Source organism: Macaca mulatta, chromosome 9 (assembly GCF_049350105.2).
Source record: "Macaca mulatta isolate MMU2019108-1 chromosome 9, T2T-MMU8v2.0, whole genome shotgun sequence".
NCBI classification, from domain to species: domain Eukaryota; kingdom Metazoa; phylum Chordata; class Mammalia; order Primates; family Cercopithecidae; genus Macaca; species Macaca mulatta.
The window spans coordinates 145,390,299-145,412,173 of record NC_133414.1 but is presented as its reverse complement, the minus strand read 5'-3'; the positions used below and the strand labels follow the sequence as shown (position 1 = coordinate 145,412,173).

At 55.0% G+C, this 21,875-nt stretch overlaps 2 protein-coding genes across 5 annotated transcripts in view; one reads left to right on the top strand and one right to left on the bottom strand.

The window, feature by feature from the left end:
• Window positions 1–1,164: 1,164 nt before the first annotated feature.
• Window positions 1,165–5,339, bottom strand: ZNF511 (zinc finger protein 511). Its single transcript, NM_001190952.1, is given in 6 exon segments — window positions 1,165–1,240; window positions 2,083–2,208; window positions 3,886–4,010; window positions 4,198–4,399; window positions 4,712–4,785; window positions 5,187–5,339. Coding segments are annotated over 6 exon segments (756 nt in total).
• Window positions 5,340–5,408: 69 nt separating this feature from the next.
• Window positions 5,409–21,875, top strand: part of TUBGCP2 (tubulin gamma complex component 2) — a 28,746-nt gene continuing 12,279 nt past the window's right edge. The window contains exons 1-9 of one of the 4 annotated variants that reach the window (XM_077947916.1): window positions 5,409–5,460; window positions 10,462–10,873; window positions 11,301–11,522; window positions 13,776–13,904; window positions 14,336–14,512; window positions 16,243–16,402; window positions 20,384–20,591; window positions 20,872–21,071; window positions 21,418–21,607. In XM_077947916.1, the coding sequence (XP_077804042.1) occupies window positions 11,373–11,522; window positions 13,776–13,904; window positions 14,336–14,512; window positions 16,243–16,402; window positions 20,384–20,591; window positions 20,872–21,071; window positions 21,418–21,607 (1,214 nt within the window). In that variant the 5' untranslated portion in view covers window positions 5,409–5,460; window positions 10,462–10,873; window positions 11,301–11,372. Of the gene's footprint in view, window positions 5,461–7,942; window positions 8,430–10,461; window positions 10,874–11,300; window positions 11,523–13,775; window positions 13,905–14,335; window positions 14,513–16,242; window positions 16,403–18,762; window positions 18,833–20,383; window positions 20,592–20,871; window positions 21,072–21,417; window positions 21,608–21,875 lie in introns of those variants that run through there. The other 3 variants (XM_015148507.3, XM_077947915.1, XM_077947918.1) reach the window with 3 other exon arrangements.

Sequence of the window (21,875 nt, the reverse complement as noted above, 5' to 3'; positions counted from 1 at the left end):
TTCCCTGATTCCAGGTTGCTGGAGAGCTCTCAGCATTGCCCTGTGGAGCTGGGCAGCAGCTGCAGATGACCACCGGCTGCCTCCAGCCAGACCCAGAGCCCCAAAAGGAGTGCTGTGAGGTGATGCTGGAGGCTGTGAGGTGATGCCGGGGGCTGTGAGGTGATGCCGGGGGTGGGGGTGATGCCGGGGGCTGTGAGGTGATGCCGGGGGATGTGAGGTGATGCCGGGGGCGGGGGTGATGCCGGGGGCTGTGAGGTGATGCCGGGGGCGGAGGTGATGCGGGGGGTGGGGGTGATGCCGGGGGCTGTGAGGTGAGGCCGGGGGCGGGGGGCCAGGAGCACCTCAGTCACATGCTGTGGGAACAGGGCCTCTGGAGGAAAACATGGTCGGGGGTCCGAGAGCCCTAATTTTATCAAAACAGAGCGGTTTCTCCAGGACACACTGCTCCCAGTGTTCTCTGCAATCCAATGCCAGCCCCAACCTCCCGGCCTGCGTTTCCTGCTGCAGGTTCTGTGGTCCCTACTGGCACCAGTGATGGGTCCTGCGCCCTCTGGGGCAGCACCCTCCACCACCCCATACACCCCCAGCACCCCACACCCCCAGAGCCACTGTGCCCCTCCCTGTGGGCATCACTGCCTACCCCCACCAGGTCTACTTCCGGAGTGGTGTGGCAGGGACAACCGGGTGTGGCTCCCAAAGCCAAGTGGTCTGGGATGAGGCAGAGTGCTGTATCCTACGCCATCACCCACGTCTGAGGGGTGCCAGGACTTTATAAATCTTCCTGAAAACTGAGGGTGGAAAACAGAATACACATGGGTAACAATGACCATTCCCCACCTGACTCAACACAGAAATGAAGACATAAGACCATCAGTGAAAAATACTTATTTCATGTGTTTAAAAATACATTCTTAGGGTTTGCCCTGCAGGGGGAGGCAGGCTGTCCACATCTCAGTCCCAATAGTGTCTCGAGGTCGTTTCCAAAATCTGTGGGTCCCTCACTGCTTCTGATGATGGCTGCTGATGCCATTTGTTGAGGAACAGGGACAGGGAAGATGGCGAGGGCCTGGCCCCAGGGCGGCCACACCAGAAGGTCGGAGAAAGGCCCACGGTAGATGCCACTCCCACCAGTGGTGACTGCCCCCCACTCCTTTTCTGAATCTATCAGCACTGTTTGGTTTTCTTGTTGCTTTTAAATCCTCGAGCAGCACCCTGACCAAAGCAGATGGTAGAGGGTATTCTGGGATGGAAGAAAGTTTGTATTAGACGCTGCATTTGCCAACCAACAACCCAGGTCATAACAGTAGTCGTGTGTCTCCTTCTCATTCTCTTTCACTCTGGGAACATGCGGGATGCAGAGCCAGCCCTCCTGGGCCCTGGGGCAGCTCCCTTTCCACAGCCTGTCTGAGACCTACTTCCTGGGGGAGATCCCCGCCAGCCACCGACGCACACCCACTGGAAAGAACTCAGAGGAGACGGCGGCTCCTGCCAAGTCCTCTGGGGCTGAGACTTCCTGCTACCCCACGTCTGTCCAGTGGAAACCCCTACTGCCCCAGCCCCCCGGGGCTCATCCACAGGCCAAAGTCCAGGCATCTGTAAGGGGGTGCAGGGAACGCTAGTTGATCTTTCCACCTGTTCGGAGTCTTTGATGATGTTTTTCCCCAATTGTTCACTGTTTTCCCCAAATTAATTTGAAATCGACTTTAACCCAAGACAAGTACAGGTAACGCTAGGAAGGCAGACGGCACAAGTAGCGCGAGAAAAGCAGACGCCTGGGTTGTAACTGAAGCAACTGCAAGTGGGACTCTTTCCATCCCACTCAGACAGTGAGGAAAAGGGAGTGGTGCTCGGCATTCCTGCACTTCAGCGCCTCAAAAACAGAGTATGCGAGAGAAACTTAGCTATTCACAGGACCTGAAACATCTGGACTTTCTTCTCCGGCAAAATCGGAAGCCGATTTTCTTTCCCAGCGTTACCTTTCTGAATTCAGTATGAGAAGCGCAGCGGCCCAGGGTGCAACCCAGAATCCTCAGCACCGAACACACATTGAGAACGTGTTTCAGAAACAGCTTGGACACTGACCTATGACTGTAGGTCCGCCTCTCACCGGCCGGTGCAGGGGAGGCCGCCGCAGGCTCGGAGCAGATTTCCATGGCCTCCCCTTCTGACCGCTCTCCACTGTCCCCTGGGACTTCCGCTGAGGCTGGGCTGCGGGGACAGAGCAGTGAGCAGCAGCCCTGCATGGCTCCTACAGCCCCCGTGTTCCCCAGAAATGAATGTGCAAGAAAGAAACTGGATTTCCTTGTAAGTAGCATATTTTCTATTTTGGCATAGTCTAATTTCATAGTGTGGTTTTCAGGATACTGAGAAAAGGAAAATGATTACAGCAAGGTCATTGTTTATATAATAAAGCCTGCATTTTATAAACTTAACTGCAACAATCATACTTGTTTTTTTGTTGTTGTTGTTTTTTGTTTTTTTGAGACGGAGTCTCACTCTGCCGCCCAGGCTAGAGTGCAGTGGCCGGATCTCGGCTCACTGCAAGCTCCGTCTCCCGGGTTCACGCCATTCTCCTGCCTCAGCCTCCCGAGTAGCTGGGACTACAGACGCCCGCCACCTCGCCTGGCTAGTTTTTTTTTTTTTTATTTTTAGTAGAGACGGGGTTTCACCATGTTCGCCAGCATGGTCTCGATCTCCTGACCTTGTGATCCGCCCGTCTCGGCCTCCCAAAGTGCTGGGATTACAGGCTTGAGCCACCACGCCCGGCCTCATACTTGTTTTGAGAATAGTATTTTTGGTGCCAACAGTGCCACAGGTCTTTTTACGAGTGTGAGAAATTTACTCAAGTTAACCAGAGACTATAAACTAGTCTCTTCCATAATACGAATGTCTCAATCCAGCATTGCAGGGTTTTTCTCCTTAAAATGATCCCTTGGAAGGGAGACAATTACTTTATATATAAGTCTTTGTAAAAGCCTCCCATATTGCAGTGAGTTCTCCCAATTATTTTATTTTAAACAGCAAATTACTACTTGAGAAAATGTAGTCTGAAAGACTTTGATCAATACAATTTCAGATGATTATGAAGGTTCACCTAAGATAATCAGTTAAAAAAAAGAAGAAATGTAACACAATTTAAAAATTGTTCCAGCTGGATGTGGTAGCTCATACCTGTAATCTCAGCACTTTGTGAGGCTGAGGCAGGTGGATTGCTTGAGCCCAGGAGTTCACCACCAGAGTGGGCAACATAGCAAGACCCTGTCTCTACAAAAAATAGAACATTTTGCCAAGTGTGGTGATGCGTGTTGGCAGGTCCTAGCACTTTAGGAGGCTGAAGTGGGAGAATCGCTTGAGCCTGAGAAGTGGAGGTTGCAGTGAACCTAGATCACACCACTGCACTCCAGCCTGGGTGTCACAGCGAGACCCTGTCTCAAAAAAAAAAAAAAAGATTGTTCTTGGAAGTATTTCCCAGAGTGCGCTCTAGGCAAGAACGTGTTAATAAATGGCTTTGGCATCAAGTTCATCTGCGCACAACCAGGACAAAGAGAAAGCCAGGGCAGCATGATGTGTGAGCACAGCCAACTGCTGCAGGAGGTAGAGGCACAGCCCCAGGGGGTGTGAGTGCAGAGGTGCTGTGCCTGCTCATTCCCACACCCCCTCTGCTGCCTCCACCGGCACAGAGCTGGGCAGCCAGGGGCTCCCCTCCAGCCTCCCTTCGGCAGGGTGGCCGCCGGCACAACCACCTGTAGCTGTGCTGCCAGGGCTTCAAGTACCCGTAGGTGGACACCCCATTAGGGTAAGTCTGACAGTCTATGTGTTCTGGCTGGTTGGAAGCCTCTTCCTAAAATCAAAAACAGACACGTGCAGAGCCTGGTGGCTCCCTACCTTCTGTTTTTCTTTGGCTTATCAAACCGGAAGTCCACGGGGTACAGGTGTATCCTCACCAAGTGGTCCTTCCGGTCTCTGCTGGTCTTGAACTTCTCTGTGCAGCCTTCTACCAAGCACTGATACTGAAACAGAGACGGCATCACCTCCCTCTGACCCCTGGCCCTCCCCCACCACCACGCCCCTCTAGCAGGGCTGCCAAGGGCGGAAAGGTATCCCTGGCCTTGCCCCTGTGCACCTGAGAGCTGGGGGCAGCACTCTGAGCCCATCACCACTGGGGATGGCCTCGGCGGCTATGTAGACCTCACCCACCATGTCCTGCCTCTCAGACAGGATCTGGAAGAGCGAATCGTGCCACTCCAGGATGTGGGCGTCCAGCAGATGTCCGGACGGGAAGGCCCGCTTGCAAAAGGAGCAAACATTTCCATGCAGCGTGTGGTAGTGGTGCTCGTAGTCGTCCAGGGCATCGAACACCTGGCAGCAGCCGGCCACCTGGCAGGCAAACGCCGGCACCCTGCCAAGGAGACCTGCTTCAGGGGCCCTTCCTCCGGTGCGAGGAACCAAGCTGGACTTTCTGCACAGTTTCCCTTTGAGACCTCCAATAAAGCCCCCATGCATCTTTTGCGATCCCAAGCCCTCTTTTTATGAATTAAGTTTCACAAACAGACTAGGTGGTGGTGGAGTCAGCCATGCCAAATCTGGACAGGCACAGCGCCTTGGTGGGGCAGCCGCACATGTAAAGGCGGCAGCGCAGCCCCAGGGACTAGGCACGAGGCAGGGAGGCGGCGCAGAAATAGCACTGGCAGGGCACTGCCCAGCCGCTTACCTGGGCTTCTCAGGCGCGTCGGCCACCTGCATGAGCACGTCCTGGAGGTAGAGGTGGCGCTGCACGTCCCCATCCTGCAGGAGAAGTGCGCCGTCGGCGGGGCCAGGTGCCTCGCCGCAGGCCTCGCCCACACCCGTGGCCCCACCCATCCCGGGATCCGGCCCCGCCCCACAGCTGTAGGCTCCACCCTCCCGGCTCGGCCCCGCCCCACAACCATTGGCTCCGCCTGCTCCAGGCTTTGGCTCCGCCCTGCAGCCTCAGGCCCCGCCCACATCCGTTCCGGCCCCTCCCCACCGCCTCAGGTATCACCTGTCCCAGGCTCCGGCCCCGCTCCGCAGCCGTAGGCCCCGCCCACTCCAGGCTCCAGCACCGCCCTGCAGCCTCAGGCCCCGCCCACTCCCGGCTCCGGCCCCGCCCCGCAGCCGTAGGCCCAGCTGGATCCCACAACTGCCTTTTCCCAATTTTGTTCACGCACCTCGAAGAACTCGTGCTCTCGCGGGAAGCGCACCGGGCGCGCAACGAAGCGAAAGGGCGCGGCCCCAGCCGCGGGGTCCCGCTCTACAGGCAGTGGCTCCGCCACCCCGGGCCCCGCGGCAAGGCGGGCGCACAGCGCGGGGGGCAGCTGCATCACCCCGGGCGCGGGCGGCCGCAGCCTGTCGGCCACCGTCCGCCAGGCAAGCCGGACGTGACGTCGTGCGCACGTCCGCCGCCGTGGGGGGCTGCGCGGGAGCTGTGGCTCCGGTACTGCGGTGAGTCCCGGCAGAGCGCGGGCGCAGAGAGGGGTTTGGGGGACTGCCGGGCCCGGGGGACCACTAGGCGACGGAACTGGTGGGACGCGGCTCTTCCCGCGCGCTCCCTCTGGCTGCGCAGCGGTCCCCGAACTCTGGGCCGAAGCCCTTGGGGCCTGCACCGGCCAGGCCAGCGTCTTGCCCCGCGGCCCGACACTCAGCCGGGGCGGGGCGGAGCGGGCCTCCGGGTGGTCCCGGGTGTCCCCTCCCAGCCCTGGGAAGCCGGGTCGCAGGTCCCCCTCTCGCACGCTCTCTCCCGTCCGCCTTGCCCCGGCTCTCGTCTCCCGCCTGTTGGACCGCGGCAGTCCCTGGATCTTGTTTCCTCTAAACCAGTCGCAAACCGGAGCCAAAGTGGCTCCGGTTTTGTTGCAACCGTTTTTAACTTAAAGCGCTTGGGTGAATTCCCGTTACTTTAGTTCAAAGGCCCTTTCCTGGTTTGTCGGGGTCCTGTCGACGTCTCCGGTCCCCGCAGCTCCCGTGAAACCCACGACCTGTGCTAGGTGCCCAGGGTGTGTGGGTGAAGGCGTCACAGGAGAGCGCGGCAGCCTAGTAGGAGAGACAGACGTCAGACTAAAGAGTCATCTAATTAAAATGGTGATTGACAACACGGGGGAAGCAGTGGAGGCTTCAGATCTACTGCAGAGAATGTTCCCGGTGGCGGATAGAGGCTGTAGCTTTCTCGTTCTGTCATCCAGGCTGGAGTGCAGTGGTGCGATCATAGCTCATAGATCGCTGCGGCCTCAAAACTCTTGGGCTCAAGTGGTCCTCCTCCCTCAACCTTCCAAAGAGCTAGGACTGCAGGCGTGAGCCACCATGCCTGCCCCTGTACTTTTTCCGTGTTTAGGTACACGAATACCTCTGTGTTACAGTTGCGTAGTGTTCAGCACAGCCACCTGCTGGGCAGGTTTGTGGCCCACAAGCAGGAGGCTCCACTAGGTGGCTTAGGTTTATCGTAGGCCTTACACCATCTAGGTCTGCCAGTGACTGATGATTGCTAAGAAGGAAATCATGTAACCATACGTTTCACTTTTTTCTTTTGGAGATAGAGTCTCTGTCGCCCAGGCTGGAGTGCAGTGGCACGATCTGGGCTCACTACAACCTCTGCCTCCTGGGTTCAAGCGATTCTCGTACCTCAGCTTCCCAAGTAGTTGGGATTACAAGTGTGCGCCAGCAGGCCTGGCTAATTTTTGTATTTTTGTTAGAGACTGGTTTTCACCATGTTGGCCAGGCATTTGTCAGAACGCTGAGTGATGCCTGACTGTATTTTCTGTCTCTGTGAAAGCCTTTGGGCTCTTGGCATTTTCCACAAGTGGTAAAATAATTTTTCACACCAATTTGTACAGTTAGCTTTGAGCTCTCAGCAGAGGCTCTTGTTCACGCCCCTCTGTGTTTTAATCACTTATTCATGGGGAGTGTGTGCCCTGCTTGTCTGTGGTGGATTGTGGCATGCGTGCCTGGCTTCCTCAGCTCGCGTCCTTGTAGGGTCCAGCCCCACAGGGTCAGTGGGTTTTTCTCCCTGTGTGCGGAGATGAGAGGTTGTAGAAATAAAGACAGAAGACAAAGAGATCAAAGAAAAGACAGCTGGGCCCAGGGGACCCCTGCCACCAAGACGTGGAGACCAGTAGTGGCCCTGAACGCCAGACTGTGCTGATGTTTATTGGATACAAGTCAAAGGGGCAGGGTAAGGAGTGTGAGCCATCTCCAATGATAGGTAAGGTCACGTGGGTCACGTGTCCACTGGACAGGGGCCCTTCCCTGCCTGGCAGCCGAGGCACAGAGAGAGACAGCTTATGCCATTATTTCTGAATATCAGAGACTTTTAGTACTTTCACTAATTTTGGTATTATAAAATAATTTTTCACTATTTTGGTAATATAAAAAAGGCAGAGCCAGGTGCACAGGATGGAACATGAAAACGGACTAGGAGCATGACCACTGAAGCACAGCATCACAAGGAGACCGTTAGGCCTCTGGATAACTGTGGGCGGGCCTGACTGATGTCAGACCCTCCACAAAGAGGTGGAGGAGTAGAGTCTTCTCTGAACTCCCCCGGGGACAGGGAGACTCCCTTTCCTGGTCTGCTAAGTAGTGGGTGTTTTTCCTTAGCACCGACGCTACCGCTAGACCCCAGTCCACTTGGAAATAGGCATCTTCCCAGATGCTGGCGTTACCAGTGGAGCAAAGAGCCCTCTAGTGGCCCTGCCCAGGCATAACAGAGGCTCACACTGTCTTCTGGTCACTTCTCAGCGTGTACCTTCAGCTCTGTATGGCTCTGTATGGCCTGGTTTTTCCTAGGTTATGATTGTAGAGCGAGGATTATTATAATATTGGAATGAAGAGTGGTTGCTATGAACTAATGATTAATGATATTTATATGTAATCATGTTTATGATTTACATCTAGTATAACTTGTTGTTTAATGTATTTTATTATACTGGAATAGCTCGTGCCCTCGGTCTCTTGCCTTGGCACCTGGATGGCTTGCTGCCCTCATGTCCCTGCGTAGCTCACAGCCTCTGTGAAAAGGACTTCAGTCCCGCCCAGTCACAGACGCTGGGCCTGCCCGTTTGTGTGATTAATAGTAAGAATTCAGGAGCATCAAGAAGACCAAGTAAGCGGCCGAAGCTAAACAGTTCCTCAGAGCTCGAGAGGGACACGTTCTGGTGGGACAGCTGTCTGGATGATTAACGTCCCTGGCCCTGGCCCTCTAAGTACCGAGAGCAACCTCCGTGACCGTGACACCCCAGAGTTGCCCCAGGACTTTTCCAGAGGTCTCCCGAAGGGGGGGAACTCTGTGCGGGCGCAGGCTGCCCTTTTGGAGGACGGGTCCGCACATTCAGGGAGAGCAGCAGGCTCCTCACAGGGTGAACACTCATGACGTGCGGGCATCTGTGCTTCTATTTCTAGAAGAGATGGGAAGTTTCCTGAAGGTAGTTTTAATTTTTTTATTATTATTATTATTTTCTTTGAGACAGAGTCTTGCTCTGTTACCCAGGCTGGAGTGCAGTGGCGCGATCTTGGCTCACTGCAAACTCTGCCTCCCGGGTTCACGCCATTCTCCTGCCTCAGCCTCCCCGTAACTGGGACGACAGGCGCCCGCCACCACGCCCGGCTATTTTTTTTTTGTATTTTTAGTAGAGACGGGATTTCACCATGTTAGCCAGGATGGTCTCAATCTCCTGACCTCGTGATCTGCCCACCTTGGCCTCCCAAAGTGCTGGGATGACAGGCGGGAGCCACCATGCCCGGGAGGTAGTTTTTCAGTAAATACTCAGATGGTTTTCCTCAGAGGTAGCTTTCTCTCCCGACTTGTGTCTGGTGAGGGACTGCTTTGTTTTGGTGGCAGATGGTTTTCTTGCCACCTAGCATGACCAAAGTGTGTCCCAGTCCAGCAGCTACAGGGCAACCTGCAGTCCTCGGGGAGCCCAGTAGAATGTGGGTGAAACAGGCTCCCTTTGGATTTGAAGAGGCCGCTGGCCGGAAAGTTTTGGGCTGTCCTTCTGCTTCGCAGGTAGTTTGCAGGGCCTCATCCAGGGCTCCCGTGACTTAGAAAAGCAACTGGTAGTTTAAGATATTGTCAATGATTGGGACCCAATTTTCCTTTTGCAAACTTAACCATTTCTCAGGTAACTGAGTTAATACCTCCAGGTAGTAACAGTGGCCGCGTGTTTGTTTCTGCTTTCCTGGTAACAACACTGTAAGAACTTACCACGTATGGGCCCTTTTGTGCTTTTTCAGGATGATTTCACTTCTCTCCACCACAGGTCTAGGCAGGACCTAGGGCTTCCCCTTTTCAGAAGAAGCTTGGAGAGGACACATCCTTTTTCAGGTTCCTACAGCCTGGAAGTGGCCATGTCAGTGTCCGGACTGCGTGGGGCTCCGTGGCGCGTGCCCTGCCTTGTGCTTGAACTGTAGTTACCATGAGTGCCTCCTGAGTCAAAAGCATGTATGTGAGCAACTTGGGCACCATGCCTGCTTGTCGCTCTCCTTCCATTTTCAGAGATACCCTGCCTGTGACCAGTATTTGATGTTCATCTACGGATACGCCCTTCTGTCACACAGGATTAGAATCTCGGTGTCGAGTCCCACGCTAATAGTCACTAGTGAATTAGCATATTGTGGGAGTGCGTGCCAAGTCTTCTGTACTCGATGTTTTGTTGAACTCATCCTTGTCTTCCTGAAGCTGTCACAGAGTGGTTGCTTACCTTTTTTGGGTCATAGAGCCTTTGAGAATTTGTTGAAGGGCCATCTCCTCAGAAAATTCACAAATTATTTTGCCCATAACTTTCAAGGGCTTGTCTGTTATTGATTATTCATGGATACCAGATTAGGAACCCTTGTGTAGATGAATTGAAATGTTTGTGAAGCATGTAAAGTTTGCTTATGTTTGTTTTTTAATCTATAGCCAGTTGCCTTGCCTATGTGTGTTTTTTGTTTTGTTTTGTTTTTTTGTTGAGACAGGGTCTCCCTCTGTCGGCCAGGCTGCAGTGGCTCAAGTGATCCACCTCAGCCTCCCGAGTAGCTGAGACTACAGGCATATGCTACCATGCCCAGTTAGTTTTTGTATTTGTTGTAGAGACAGAGTCTCACTGTGTTGCCCAGGCTGTCTTGACTCCTGGCCTTGAGCGACTCACCTGACTCAGCCTCCAGAAATGCTGGGATTTCAGGCAGCAGCCACCGCACACAGCCATGTGTTTGTCTTGATGGCCTTGTGGCAGAACTCTCAGTGACAGAAGCTAACGACCAGCCACTGCTGGGAGAGTCGGGGTGGCGCTCACCCTGCACTCTGACCCCACGCAGTGTTCTGCTGCCCACTTGGGTGTGTCTGTGACGGCTTCGATCTCGTATGTGTTACGTGTCTCCTGGTGAGACCCTGGGGCAGCTGGAGCTGCAGTGGAACCTCACCTGGCTCAAACACGTAGGGAACGTGTAGAAATCTTACCAGAGCATCTCTGTCGGTAGCCACGCTTGGGCAAGAAAAGGAGATGTCACGGGTACTGGAGTGAAGAAGGAATGCAGAGCCGGCCAAGTGAATGGAGCTCCGGCCGAGCACCCCAGGGTCTGAGAACCAGGGTGGGCCTCTCGGGTGGAAGCTGGGATTTTGTTGTGTGTGCCGGGAGCTGGCACAGTGTCAATGGCTTGGGCCTGTGCAGAGCTCCCTGTGTAGACTCCACAAGCACTGCCTCCCATCTGCACATCTGGGACCAGAAAGCTCCGCCCACCAGCCGAGGCGAGCAGCCGAGCATCCCTGCTGGCCCAGACCCGTGTGTGGAGGGAGGTGCAGGAGAAAGGGAACCCGGGTCTCAGGCCCCATTCGTGCTGCCCACGGGGATGGCTCCCAGAGCTGTGGAGGCCGCCTGGAAGCTGGAGGCAGGTGAATCCCATTCCCATGCAGAGGACCCTCTCGAGGCTGCTGGGGTGTCGGGGGAGGGGCCCCAGGCCGGTTGATAACTTGGTTTGTCAAAGGCCTGACATTGGCCAGCCTTAAGGGTTAAAAAAATTTTGTTTTAATCCCAGCACTTTGGGAGGCTGAGGCGGGCGGATCACAAGGTCAGGAGATGGAGACCATCCTGGCTAACACAGTGAAACCCCATCTCTACTAAAAATACCAAAAATTAGCCGGGCGTGGTGGCAGCACCTGTAGTCCCAGCTACTCAGGAGGCTGAGGCAGGAGAATGGGGTGAACCCGGGAGGCGGAGCTTGCAGTGAGCCGAGATCGCGCCACTGCACTCCAGCCTGGGCCACAGAGCGAGACTCCGTCTCAAAAGAAAAAAAAATTTTTTTTTGTTTTATTTCTACAGTTTAAATTTTATGAGTAGCTGCCCTTTTACCTTAAGAACATATTGTGATGTTGGTGCCTCAGAGCTAAAACCATGAGTGAATTTCGGATTCACCATGACGTCAATGAACTGCTTAGCCTGCTGCGTGTCCACGGAGGAGACGGGGCTGAGGTCTACATTGACCTGCTTCAAAAGAACAGGACCCCGTACGTCACTACCACTGTCTCTGCTCACAGTGCCAAGGTGAGCACTGCCCTTGGGGTAGCTCTGTGCAGAGCGAGCATTGTTCTGGGGTCAGGATGGCGCGGGGTGAACCCACCCCTGGGTCCAGGTGCAGGGTGAGCGCCGTCCCGGGGTCAGGGTGTAGGGTGAGCCCACCCCTGGGTCTGGGTATAAAGTGAGCACCACCCCTGGTGCAGGATGGTGCAGGGTAAGCCCACCCCTGGGTCAGGGTGCATAATGAGCACCGCCCCGGTGCAGGCTGCAGGGTGAGCGCCGCCCCGGGGTCAGGGTGTAGGGTGAGCCCACCCCTGGGTCTGGGTATAAAGTGAGCACCACCCCTGGTGCAGGATGGTGCAGGGTAAGCCCACCCCTGGGTCAGGGTGCATAATGAGCACCGCCCCGGTGCAGGCTGCAGGGTGAGCGCCGCCCCAGGGTCAGGGTGTAGGGTGAGCCCACCCCTGGGTCTGGGTATAAAGTGAGCACCACCCCTGGTGCAGGATGGTGCAGGGTAAGCCCACCCCTGGGTCAGGGTGCATAATGAGCACCGCCCCGGTGCAGGCTGCAGGGTGAGCGCCGCCCCGGGGTCAGGGTGTAGGGTGAGCGCCGCCCCGGGGTCAGGATGGTGCAGGGTGAGCGCCACACCTGGTGCAGAGCTGTGTGCCGTGCAAGGTGAAGGGTGAGTGCCCATTCCTGGGTGGCCTCAGTGGTACCAGCAACGATGGCAGACAGTACTTGGGCTGTGTGTGTTCAGCTCTCATTCTGCTGACTCCCCCCAGCAGCTCCTGTGGTTCACCCCACTGTGCAGATGAGTAACGGAGGCCCCAGGAGAAAGCGGGGCCTAGAACCCTCCCTCTTCCCCACTCTGTCCGCTGCAGCTGTGAGGAGGGAGAGTCCTGACGTGCATTCCTGTGGTCTTAACCATGTTGAAATCCCTTTAAGATATTTCTTTATTCAAATTTTATGTAATTCAGAATTATAGATTTTCAGTAAAAAATGATTTTGAATTTGAAGTCTATTTTTAAAAACACATTATGATGCTTCAGTTATTTAAACAGGTTAACAATGGTATAAGGATAATTAGGCAAATTAGCCGAGTGGAATAGAGAGTTTAGGGACACCCATGTTATAGTTCATTCTGAGGGAAGCATCGTAAATCACTGAGTAAAACATAAACCCTGCCGGGCATGGTGGCTCACGCCTGTAATCCCAGCCCTTTGGGAGGCCGAGGCGGGTGGATCACCTGAGATTGGGGATTCGAGACCAGCCTGGCCAACATGGAGAAACCCCATCACTACTAAAAATACAAAAATTAGCAGGGCATGGTAGTGCGTGCCTGTCATGCAGCTACTCAGGAGGCTGAGGCAGGAGAATCACTTGAACCAGGGAGGCGGAGGTTGTGGTGAGCCTAGATCGCGCCATTGCACTCCAGCCTGGGCAACAAAAGCAAAACTCCGTCAAAAAAAAAATAGTGTAACTCCTAGGCTTGCACATAATAATAAATTCCAGAGGGAATACAGTGAAACGTATACAATGAATGCATAAACTACTGGGAGGAAATGCCAGTCACTACTTCCAGTACAAACCTGAAGAAGCATAAAAGGGCCGGGTGCGGGGGCTCATGCCTGTAACGCAGGCACTTTGGGAGGCCGAGGCAGGTGGATGGCTTGAGCCTGGGAGTTTGAGACCAGGCTGGGCAACATGGTGAAATCCCGTCTCTACAAAAAATTAAAATAATACGAAGAAGCACAAAAGGAAAGAAACCATTATGGGAAATATGGATAAGGTTTGTTTTGTTTTGTTTTGAGGTAGAGTCTCACTCTATCACCCAGGCTGGAATGCAGGTGGCACGATCTAGTCTTATGCAGTCTCAGCGTCCCAGGCTGAAGTGATCCTCCCATCTCAGCTTCCAGAGTAGTGACCACAGGCGAGTGCCACCACACCTTGTTAATGTTTGAATCTTTTTGTAGAAATGGGGTTTTGTTATTTTGGCCAGGCTGCTCTTGAACTCCTGGACTCAAAACAATCTACCAGCCTTAGCCTCCCAAAGTGCTGGGATTACAGGTGTGAGCCACTGCCTAGCTCAAAATATGGATAAGTTTAACACAACATGGAGATGGGTTTTCTTAGTTTATTTCAGAGGGATGATTATTTAGTCTACCCAATTTAACTGTATTGGCTTATTGTGCATAATTTTCTTAACAGTTTTTTTTTTTTTTTTTTTTACAGTGTTTTATTAATTATTGTCATTAAATCACTCATGTTTGTGCTTTTGAGGTTAAAATTGCAGAGTTTTCTCGTACTCCAGAAGACTTTCTAAAGAAATATGATGAACTGAAATCTAAAAATGCGAGGAACCTTGACCCGCTGGTGTACCTGTTGTCAAAGCTCACGGAAGACAAAGAGGTAGGTCCCCATGCCACATGCCACACCGCGCCCGTGCAGCCCGTGTTGGGAGTGAGGTCGCATCTCCTGCTCTCCGCGCCACCTTCCTGTCAGCTCTCCCTCCCTCACACCAGTAACGCTTCTAGACCGTGTAGGACACTTTTGGTGAATCAGAATGAAAGATTACCCATGTCGGGTGTAAACATGAGAAGCAGCCTCTGGGGCACTTTGACCTTCTCCCATGATGGATGTAAACATGAGAAGCAGCCTCTGGGGCACTTTGAGTTCCCGTGTGTGTCGCGCTCAGCTCCTGCCTGTTGCATGCGTCGTTTTGCTATTAACAGGGGTGCCTGTCAGGGTGGGGGGCCGTCCTGGTGGTGTCGCCCCTACTCTCCCACTGTGGCCAAAGAGGTGTTGGCCCAGCGTGAACACACAGTTTTACATGTTTTCAGACTCTGCTGTACTTACAACAGAATGCAAAAGAAAGAGCTGAGCTTGCAGCCGCTGCTGCAGGCAGCAGTACCACCAGCGTCAACGTCCCTGCTGCAGCCTCCAAGATCTCCATGCAGGAGCTTGAGGAGCTGAGGAAGCAGCTTGGCAGTGTAGCCACAGGCTCCACACTACAGCAGGTACTATGTGCATGGCTGTCCACAGGCTCCATGCTGCAGCAGGTACTGTGTCCATGGCAGTCCACAGGCTCCATGCTGCAGCACATACTGTGTCTGTGGCTGTCCACAGGCACCCACGCTGCAGCAGGTACTGCATGCATGGCCATCCACGGGCTCCACACTGCAGCAGGTACTGCGTCCGTGGCTGTCCACAGGCACCACACTCAGTGCTGTGCCGGACCCCTGCTGCAAGGGCATGTCTCTCTGTCGTTTATTAAAAATGAATCCCGGCCGGGCGCAGTGGCTCAAGCCTGTAATCCCAGCACTTTGGGAGGCTGAGACGGGTGGATCACGAGGTCAGGAGATCGAGACCATTCTGGCTAACACGGTGAAACCCCGTCTCTACTAAAAAATACAAAAAACTAGCCGGGCGAGGTGGCGGGCGCCTGTAGTCCCAGCTACTTGGGAGGCTGAGGCAGGAGAATGGCGTGAACCCGGGAGGCGGAGCTTGCAGTGAGCTGAGATCCGGCCACTGCACTCCAGCCTGGGCGACAGAGCGAGACTCCGTCTCAAAAAAAAAAAAATGAATCCCAATTTAGAGAGGTCAAGGCTTAACGCTTGATCATGACCTAGCTCTATATGTTTATTTTTGTTTTTAAAACCAAGAATTCTGAACCACAAGAATCAATAACAACAAGGTTCTGACCCACGTGGGAGTTGTGCTGCCAGGTGGCCACATGACTCTGAGCCTACCGAATCCTGACTCCCCATTTCCCTCCTCTAATTTTTGACAGTTTCGAGGGAATGCTTTCAGATTGTTATAATTTTTATTATTCCTTCCGTATTTGGTACTTGTTCTTGGTTTTGATTTTATGTCCTACCCTGGTCTTTTGATGTAAGTCATCTCCCAGTCTCTCTCCTTGGAGCTGCGACGTTCCTGCCTTTGTGACCTTAAAGCTCCCTTTGGAGCTGTGTCCCTGAGGCTTCCTGGCCTTGTGGTGCATGTTGAGTACAGCGGCTCCTGAGGGCCTGGCCGGTTTTTGCTGGGCACGTTCTGTGCTGGACATGGTGCTAGGCCTCTGTTCACGTCTCCCTCAGCCCTGGCGCCGCGCTGTGTGTGGCACGTAAGGAGACTGGGTCGTGCTGCCACGTGCAGAGACAGTTTGCACTTGCCCTGTGCCTGACCAGCCCTGAGTGGGAGTCAGTGCTTCCGAAAGCTGGGCCAGCCCAGGCCGACCTGTCAGCTTCCGGCGGCCACTGGCACAGGAGGGCAGGCGCTCTGACCACATGTCAGGAGCCAGCCTGTCGCGCTGGGGCCGTTCTCCAGCAGGGTAAGGACGCAAGTCTATTGCTAACACCTGTCTTCACCCAGCAAGTGGTGTTCAGACCTAGTCACTGCCAGGAAGAAGCAATTCAGCTTGTTCATGGGGCACCCTCCTCTGAAACAGCGGCTCTGTGCCAAGGTGCCCCCTCTCCTGTGGTTCCCACTGCTGGTGCCCATGGTTTCCCAGGGGGCCCTTGCTGGACCTGGACTCCTGAGAGGAGGGGCTGGGGCTCCCCATCTGCCCTGTTCTCCCCAGCCCCTCGTGTGGCAGGGATATCGAGCTGCATTTCATTTCTGTGTGGCTGACTCTTTGTAGGTGCTAAATTGACTAATCATCTTTGCTGTAGATGTTAGTTTCTACAGGTGTCTTGAGTGTTTGCACTAAAGTGTATCTTTCTGGTTTTGTTTTTAAAAATGTCCTTGCTAGTCTCTGGAACTTAAAAGAAAGATGCTTCGAGACAAGCAGAACAAAAAAAATTCGGGCCAGCACCTCCCTGTCTTCCCAGCGTGGGTGTATGAGAGACCTGCCCTGATCGGGGATTTCCTGATTGGTGCTGGCATCAGCACAGACACCGCTTTGCCGATAGGTACGTGATGCGTTTATTTCCGGGCTCTGCCGATAGGTATGTGATGGGTTTATTTCTGGCCCCTGGGCAGGACACTCTGAGGCCCAGCCCTCCCCTGGGCCTGCCCTTCCTCAGGTTGTGAGGCTCGATGCTGACTGGCCGCTGCCTCCATATTCCTATCCCAGGGTGGCAGCAGAAAGTGGCTCCCCTGGGTCCTTGAGGGTTCTTCTCCCGTCCCTCCTGCCAGAGCTGTGGGGCAGCCTACAGCAGGCCCCTCCCCAGCTGGCATCCTGGTGCCCTGGTGCAGACCTGCAGGCACCAGAATTGTGTGCAGCACTTACTTCTGAACAGCGGTTCATAACTCCCATAGATTCTGCTCCCAGAGGCCTCTTAAAGTAGTGCTCGTGTAAACAAGATGCAAGTGAGACCGCACAGTCATTTCAAGGCATGTTGTTGGGGACCCGGGGTGTGTTCATCTGTCACAATTCATGGGTACATTTTTATCTATTTTTAATTCTTTTGAGATGGAATCTCACTCTGTCGCTGGAGAGCAGTGGTGCGATCTCGGCTCACTGCAACCTCCACCTCCCAGGTTCAAGCAATTCTCCTGCCTCAGCCTCCCAAGTAGCTGGGACTGCAGGTGCCACCACGCCCGGCTAATTTTTGTATTTTTAGTAGAGGTGGGGTTTTGCCATGTTGGCCAGACTGGTCATGAACTCCTGACCTCTGGTGATCTGCCCACCTTGGCCTCCCAAAGTGTGGGATTGCAGGCGTGAGCCACCACACCTAGTCAAGTACATTTTTAGATTGAAAAATGAGATTTCACGAACTTAAGGACAGAGATACCTGCTTGTCTTGCTTGTCTTGCCTCTGCCTATTAGTCCAAACTCAAGAGGCAGCGTGGAACGCGATCTGCTTTCCCACTGCTCGCGCAGCTCTGCGGTGTAGGCACCGAGAGGCCAACCCTTGCCTTTGCCAGAAACCCTGGAGAACGGTGACATGAAATCCTCCTGTTTTCCTCATTCCCAACAAACAGAACTCTGCTGTAAGTTAATGAAAAGTGTAGAAAACAGTCTACTTTGGCCGGGCGTGGTGGCTCACACCTGTAATCCCAGCGCTTAGGGAGGGTGAGGTGGGTGGATCACCTGAGCCTAGGAATTCGAGACCAGCCTGGGCAACATGACAAGACTAGTCTCTACAAAAAGTATAAAAATTAGCCGAGTGTGGTAGCGGGCACCTGTAGTCCCAGCTCCTCAGGAGGCTGAGGTAGGAGATCACTTGAGCCTGGGAGGTCGAGGCTGCAGTGAGCTGTGATCATGCCACTGCACTCCAGCTTGGGCAACAGAGTAAGACCCTGTTTCAAAAAAAAAGAAAACAGTCTGCTTTGTGCAGTGTGTTTTCAGTAATAATCCAACTGTGAAGAGTTAGGGAGAGAGAGCCACTCCCTTAGCGGGTATTTAGCGGGCGGCCGGGGCAGCAGTGGGCATCTGAGAGCTCCTGATGATGCCCAGGGAGGCTTCAGAGAAGGACGCGCGGGTCCCTGGTGCCCGAGATCCCAGCAGTGGAGCACAGCGGAACCAGCTTTCTGGAGCAGGAAGCACCGAGGGGGGTGTTCAGGCTTTCCCCCCATGTTTCCCCATCCAGGGAAGGGGCTGTGTCCAATAATGCTGGGTGCCACGCGCATGGCGGTGATTGGAAGCAAGTGTGTGGGACTTGGCTGTGAACCCTGCAGCCGGCTCTCAGGTCAGGGTGCGGGTGCCCTCGGCACACTCAGCGCCCTAGGGAAGGGGCGGCCTTGCCCCACCTCCCTCCCACGGCCACAGGTCCCAGGCATGCCACCGGCATCGAGCCTGCCTCGCCTCCCTTTGTCCGCACTGTCCCCGCCCCCTCGTGCCACCTGTGCAGACTCGAGAATGGAGCTCACCGTGGTGTTCGTGCAGGGCCTGTCCAGCCCTTACCCCACGATTTGACCAGTGCCACACCACGGGACCTTGCATGACCTGGGGCCAGCGTCCTCTGGAAAACACCCCTGGAGTGGTGTGTGATGAGGACACGTGCCTTGGAAAGCATCAGGACCTTGTGAGCACGAGGCGGCTGCCAGCCCTCCACGTTCCCGCCGTGCCTCTCACAGTGTGGGCGTCCACCTGGCCAGCGCCGCCGCGGCAGTGTCCTCCCTCTCGTCGCTGCTGTGCAGCGTGCGGAGCTGTTTGCCTACCCGCGTCCTGCCTTTTCCCCACACCGGCACGGAGGAGCCACGTGGTCAGTGGTCGTTCGGACGTGGTGATTCGCAGACGACGACGCAGGTGTTGAGAAGACACCAAGGATGTTGAATATTGGGGAGGTGAAGCAACTGACTTCTTTTTTTCTTGAGACAGGGTCTCACTTCGTTGCCTTGGCTGGAGTGCAGTGGCGTGATCTCAGCTCACTGCAGCCTCGACCGCCCAAGCTCAGGTGATTCTCCCACCTCAGCCTGCCGAGTAGCTGGGACTGCAGGCGTGCACCATCACACGCAGCTAATTTCAGTATTTTTAGTAGAGACGGGAATTTGTCATGTTGCCCAGGCTGGTTTGAACTGGAGTCAAGCGATCTGTCCACCTTGGCCTCCTAAAGTGATGGGATTACAGGTGTGAGCCGCCGTGCCCGGCCTTGAGGTCCCTCCACAGTCAGGCAGCCGGATCCACACTAACCCCCACCCCACCGTGAGGCTTCTCCCCACATGGGCACTGGCCACTTCGTGGCTGTGGGTGAATGAGGCCAACAGGGTGGAAAGGAAGTGGTGCAGAGTCAGAGGCAGTTCCTGGAAGATGCACTTGCTGTTCTCGAACCCCCACGCCACACCTGCTGCTTTAGGAATGGCAGACCTCGGGGTCCCTGTTTTGTTGGTCGTCCTGAGAAGCCGCTGGAGTAATAGACAGAAATGGAACTTGAAGTTGAAAAGTGTAGATCTGCCAGCCTGGGCAACACGGCCGGACCCCACCTCTACAAAAAATTTAAAAATTAGCCGGGAATGGTGGCGTGCGCCTGTGTTCCCAGCTCTGAGGGAGGCTTAAGAGGCAGGATCGCTTGAGCCTAGGTGCTCAAGGCTGCAGTGAACTGAGATTGCACCACTGCACTCCAGCCTGGGTGACAGAGCAAGATTTGTCTCAAAAAGGAAAAAAAAACAAGGACAATGTGGATCTGCATCGTGATTGAGGCTTTTGCCGAAGGGCTTGCGTTGGTGACGGATTGCAGCTGCGCTCAGAGTCTTGAGGCCTGCAGTACAGGACACTTCCCAGCAGACGTGTGAGGCCGACAGTGATTTTGTAAACTGGAAGCGTGTTGTTTGGAGCCTTCCTGAGCTGCTAGGGCCTGGTTTGGGTGTGGTCTGGCTGGCACGGGGCCCTGTCAGGCCCACATGGGGACAGTTTCAACATCGTGCTTTCCTCTGGTGCTCCTCCTGGCCCCCCAGGCAGGGCCCGCCTGAGGCTGTGGACTGAGAACTTGGTCCTGGGACGTGAGGGGTTTGGTAGGTGACGGCCTGTGGCTGTCCTCATGAGGAAACTTAGCTGTGTGTCCTGCAGCCGTCTCATGCTGTGTGGATAGAAATTATCAGCGTTTCTTAACGTATAAATGATAACTTTTTGAAGACAAGGTTTTTTGTACCAGAGTAACCCAGACTTACCAAGTTGTACTTACGAATGTTGAAAGTGCTGCTTCTGCTGGAGTTGCCTTTTCAACTCCTAACTTCATCTTTTCAAATGTCAGCCATTATCTGAGCATCGCAGAGCCCAGTGTGGTGAGACCTTGACACAAGCCCCTCCGCCTCCCAGGCCGGCCGCGTCCTGTGGTGGCCGGAACTCAGCCTGTGGCTGCCCAGTGGGGTCAGTCAAAGCCAAGTGCAGTGGCCGACCTTTTATACCCATAAACAAGACGAGCAAGAGTGAGACTGACCCGCAGAGGAGGCACGTGGCTGTGGGGGCGTGGGAGTGGGGGCCGCGGCCACAGCGCTGTCTGTGCCTGCAGGCACGCTGCCCCTGGCCTCGCAGGAGTCGGCCGTGGTGGAGGACCTGCTGTACGTGCTGGTGGGCGTGGACGGGAGGTACGTCACTGCTCAGCCCCTGGCTGGGAGGCAGAGCCGGACCTTCCTCGTGGACCCCAACCTGGACCTGTCCATCAGGGAGCTGGTGAACAGGATCCTCCCGGTGGCTGCCAGCTACTCCACCGTGACCAGGTGGGCACCGGGTGTGGTCGCTGGGGGCGTGCCCTGTTGTGGGGGAGGGGTTGGGTCCCGTCCTGATGACCATGGGGACAGTGCCAGACTCAGTTTTGGAGGGTCTGTGAGTCACCGTCCAGGGTCCTGACTCATCTCCTCCTAGGGGCAAAAGTTCCCCTCTGGGATGTGGGGTTCGAGTGAGTCATGTGCTTCCTGTTTGGGATGAGACTTAGAATGTCAGACGTTGGATGTGCCTGCAGCTTGCCTTTTTGAGGAAGTCTGACAGCTTTTCTCATAGGTTCATTGAAGAGAAGTCTTCCTTCGAGTACGGGCAGGTGAACCACGCCCTGGCGGCCGCCATGCGCACTCTGGTGAAGGAGCACCTGATCCTGGTGTCACAGCTGGAGCAGCTGCACAGGCAGGGCCTCCTTTCGTTGCAGAAGCTCTGGTTCTACATCCAGCCGGCCATGCGCACCATGGACATCCTGGCCTCCCTCGGTGCGTGCCCGCCCGGGGGGCATGGGGCAGTGGGTGGCAGGTGTCTCAACACAGCACCCGGTGTGAGGAGAGACCACAGGGGCTGTGGAGCAGCCGCCCAGGGCAGGTGCGTGCGGCCAAAGCCCCTGTTGCTCCATGTGTTATTAACTTGCAAGAGGAAAGCCCTGGAGGCTCTCACTGGTCCGCTTAAATCAGCAGCTACAGCCATACAGTTCATACGTATCCCAGAGAAGCAGCAGCACGTCCCAGTAAGAAGGCTGGAGAAGCATGTGGGGCCCCAGCAGTGTTGTTGCTAGGCTAGGCGTGCACTTCCTTCTCGGCAGTGAGCCTTTCTTTCTCCCCGCAGCCACCTCGGTGGACAAAGGCGAGTGTCTTGGGGGGTCCACACTGAGCCTGCTCCATGACAGGAGCTTCAGCTACACAGGGGACAGCCAGGCGCAGGAACTCTGCCTGTACCTGACCAAGGCGGCCAGCGCTCCCTACTTTGAGGTTCTGGAGAAGTGGATCTACAGGGGCATCATCCACGACCCGTACAGGTAGGGCTCCCGGGACACAAAGGACGTGTGCCGCCCTGTCCCGTACAGGTAGGGCTCCCGGGACACGGAGGACGCGTGCTGCCCTGTCCCGTACAGGTAGGGCTCCCCGGGGACACACAGGACGCGTGCTGCCCTGTCCCGTACAGGTAGGGCTCCTGGGACATGGAGGACGCGTGCTGCCCTCTCCGGGGGGCTCTGGCCTTGTTTTGCTTGTGGTCTCAGGAAAGCACACACCAGACAGGCGTCCACTTGCTGCTGCCCATGCGGC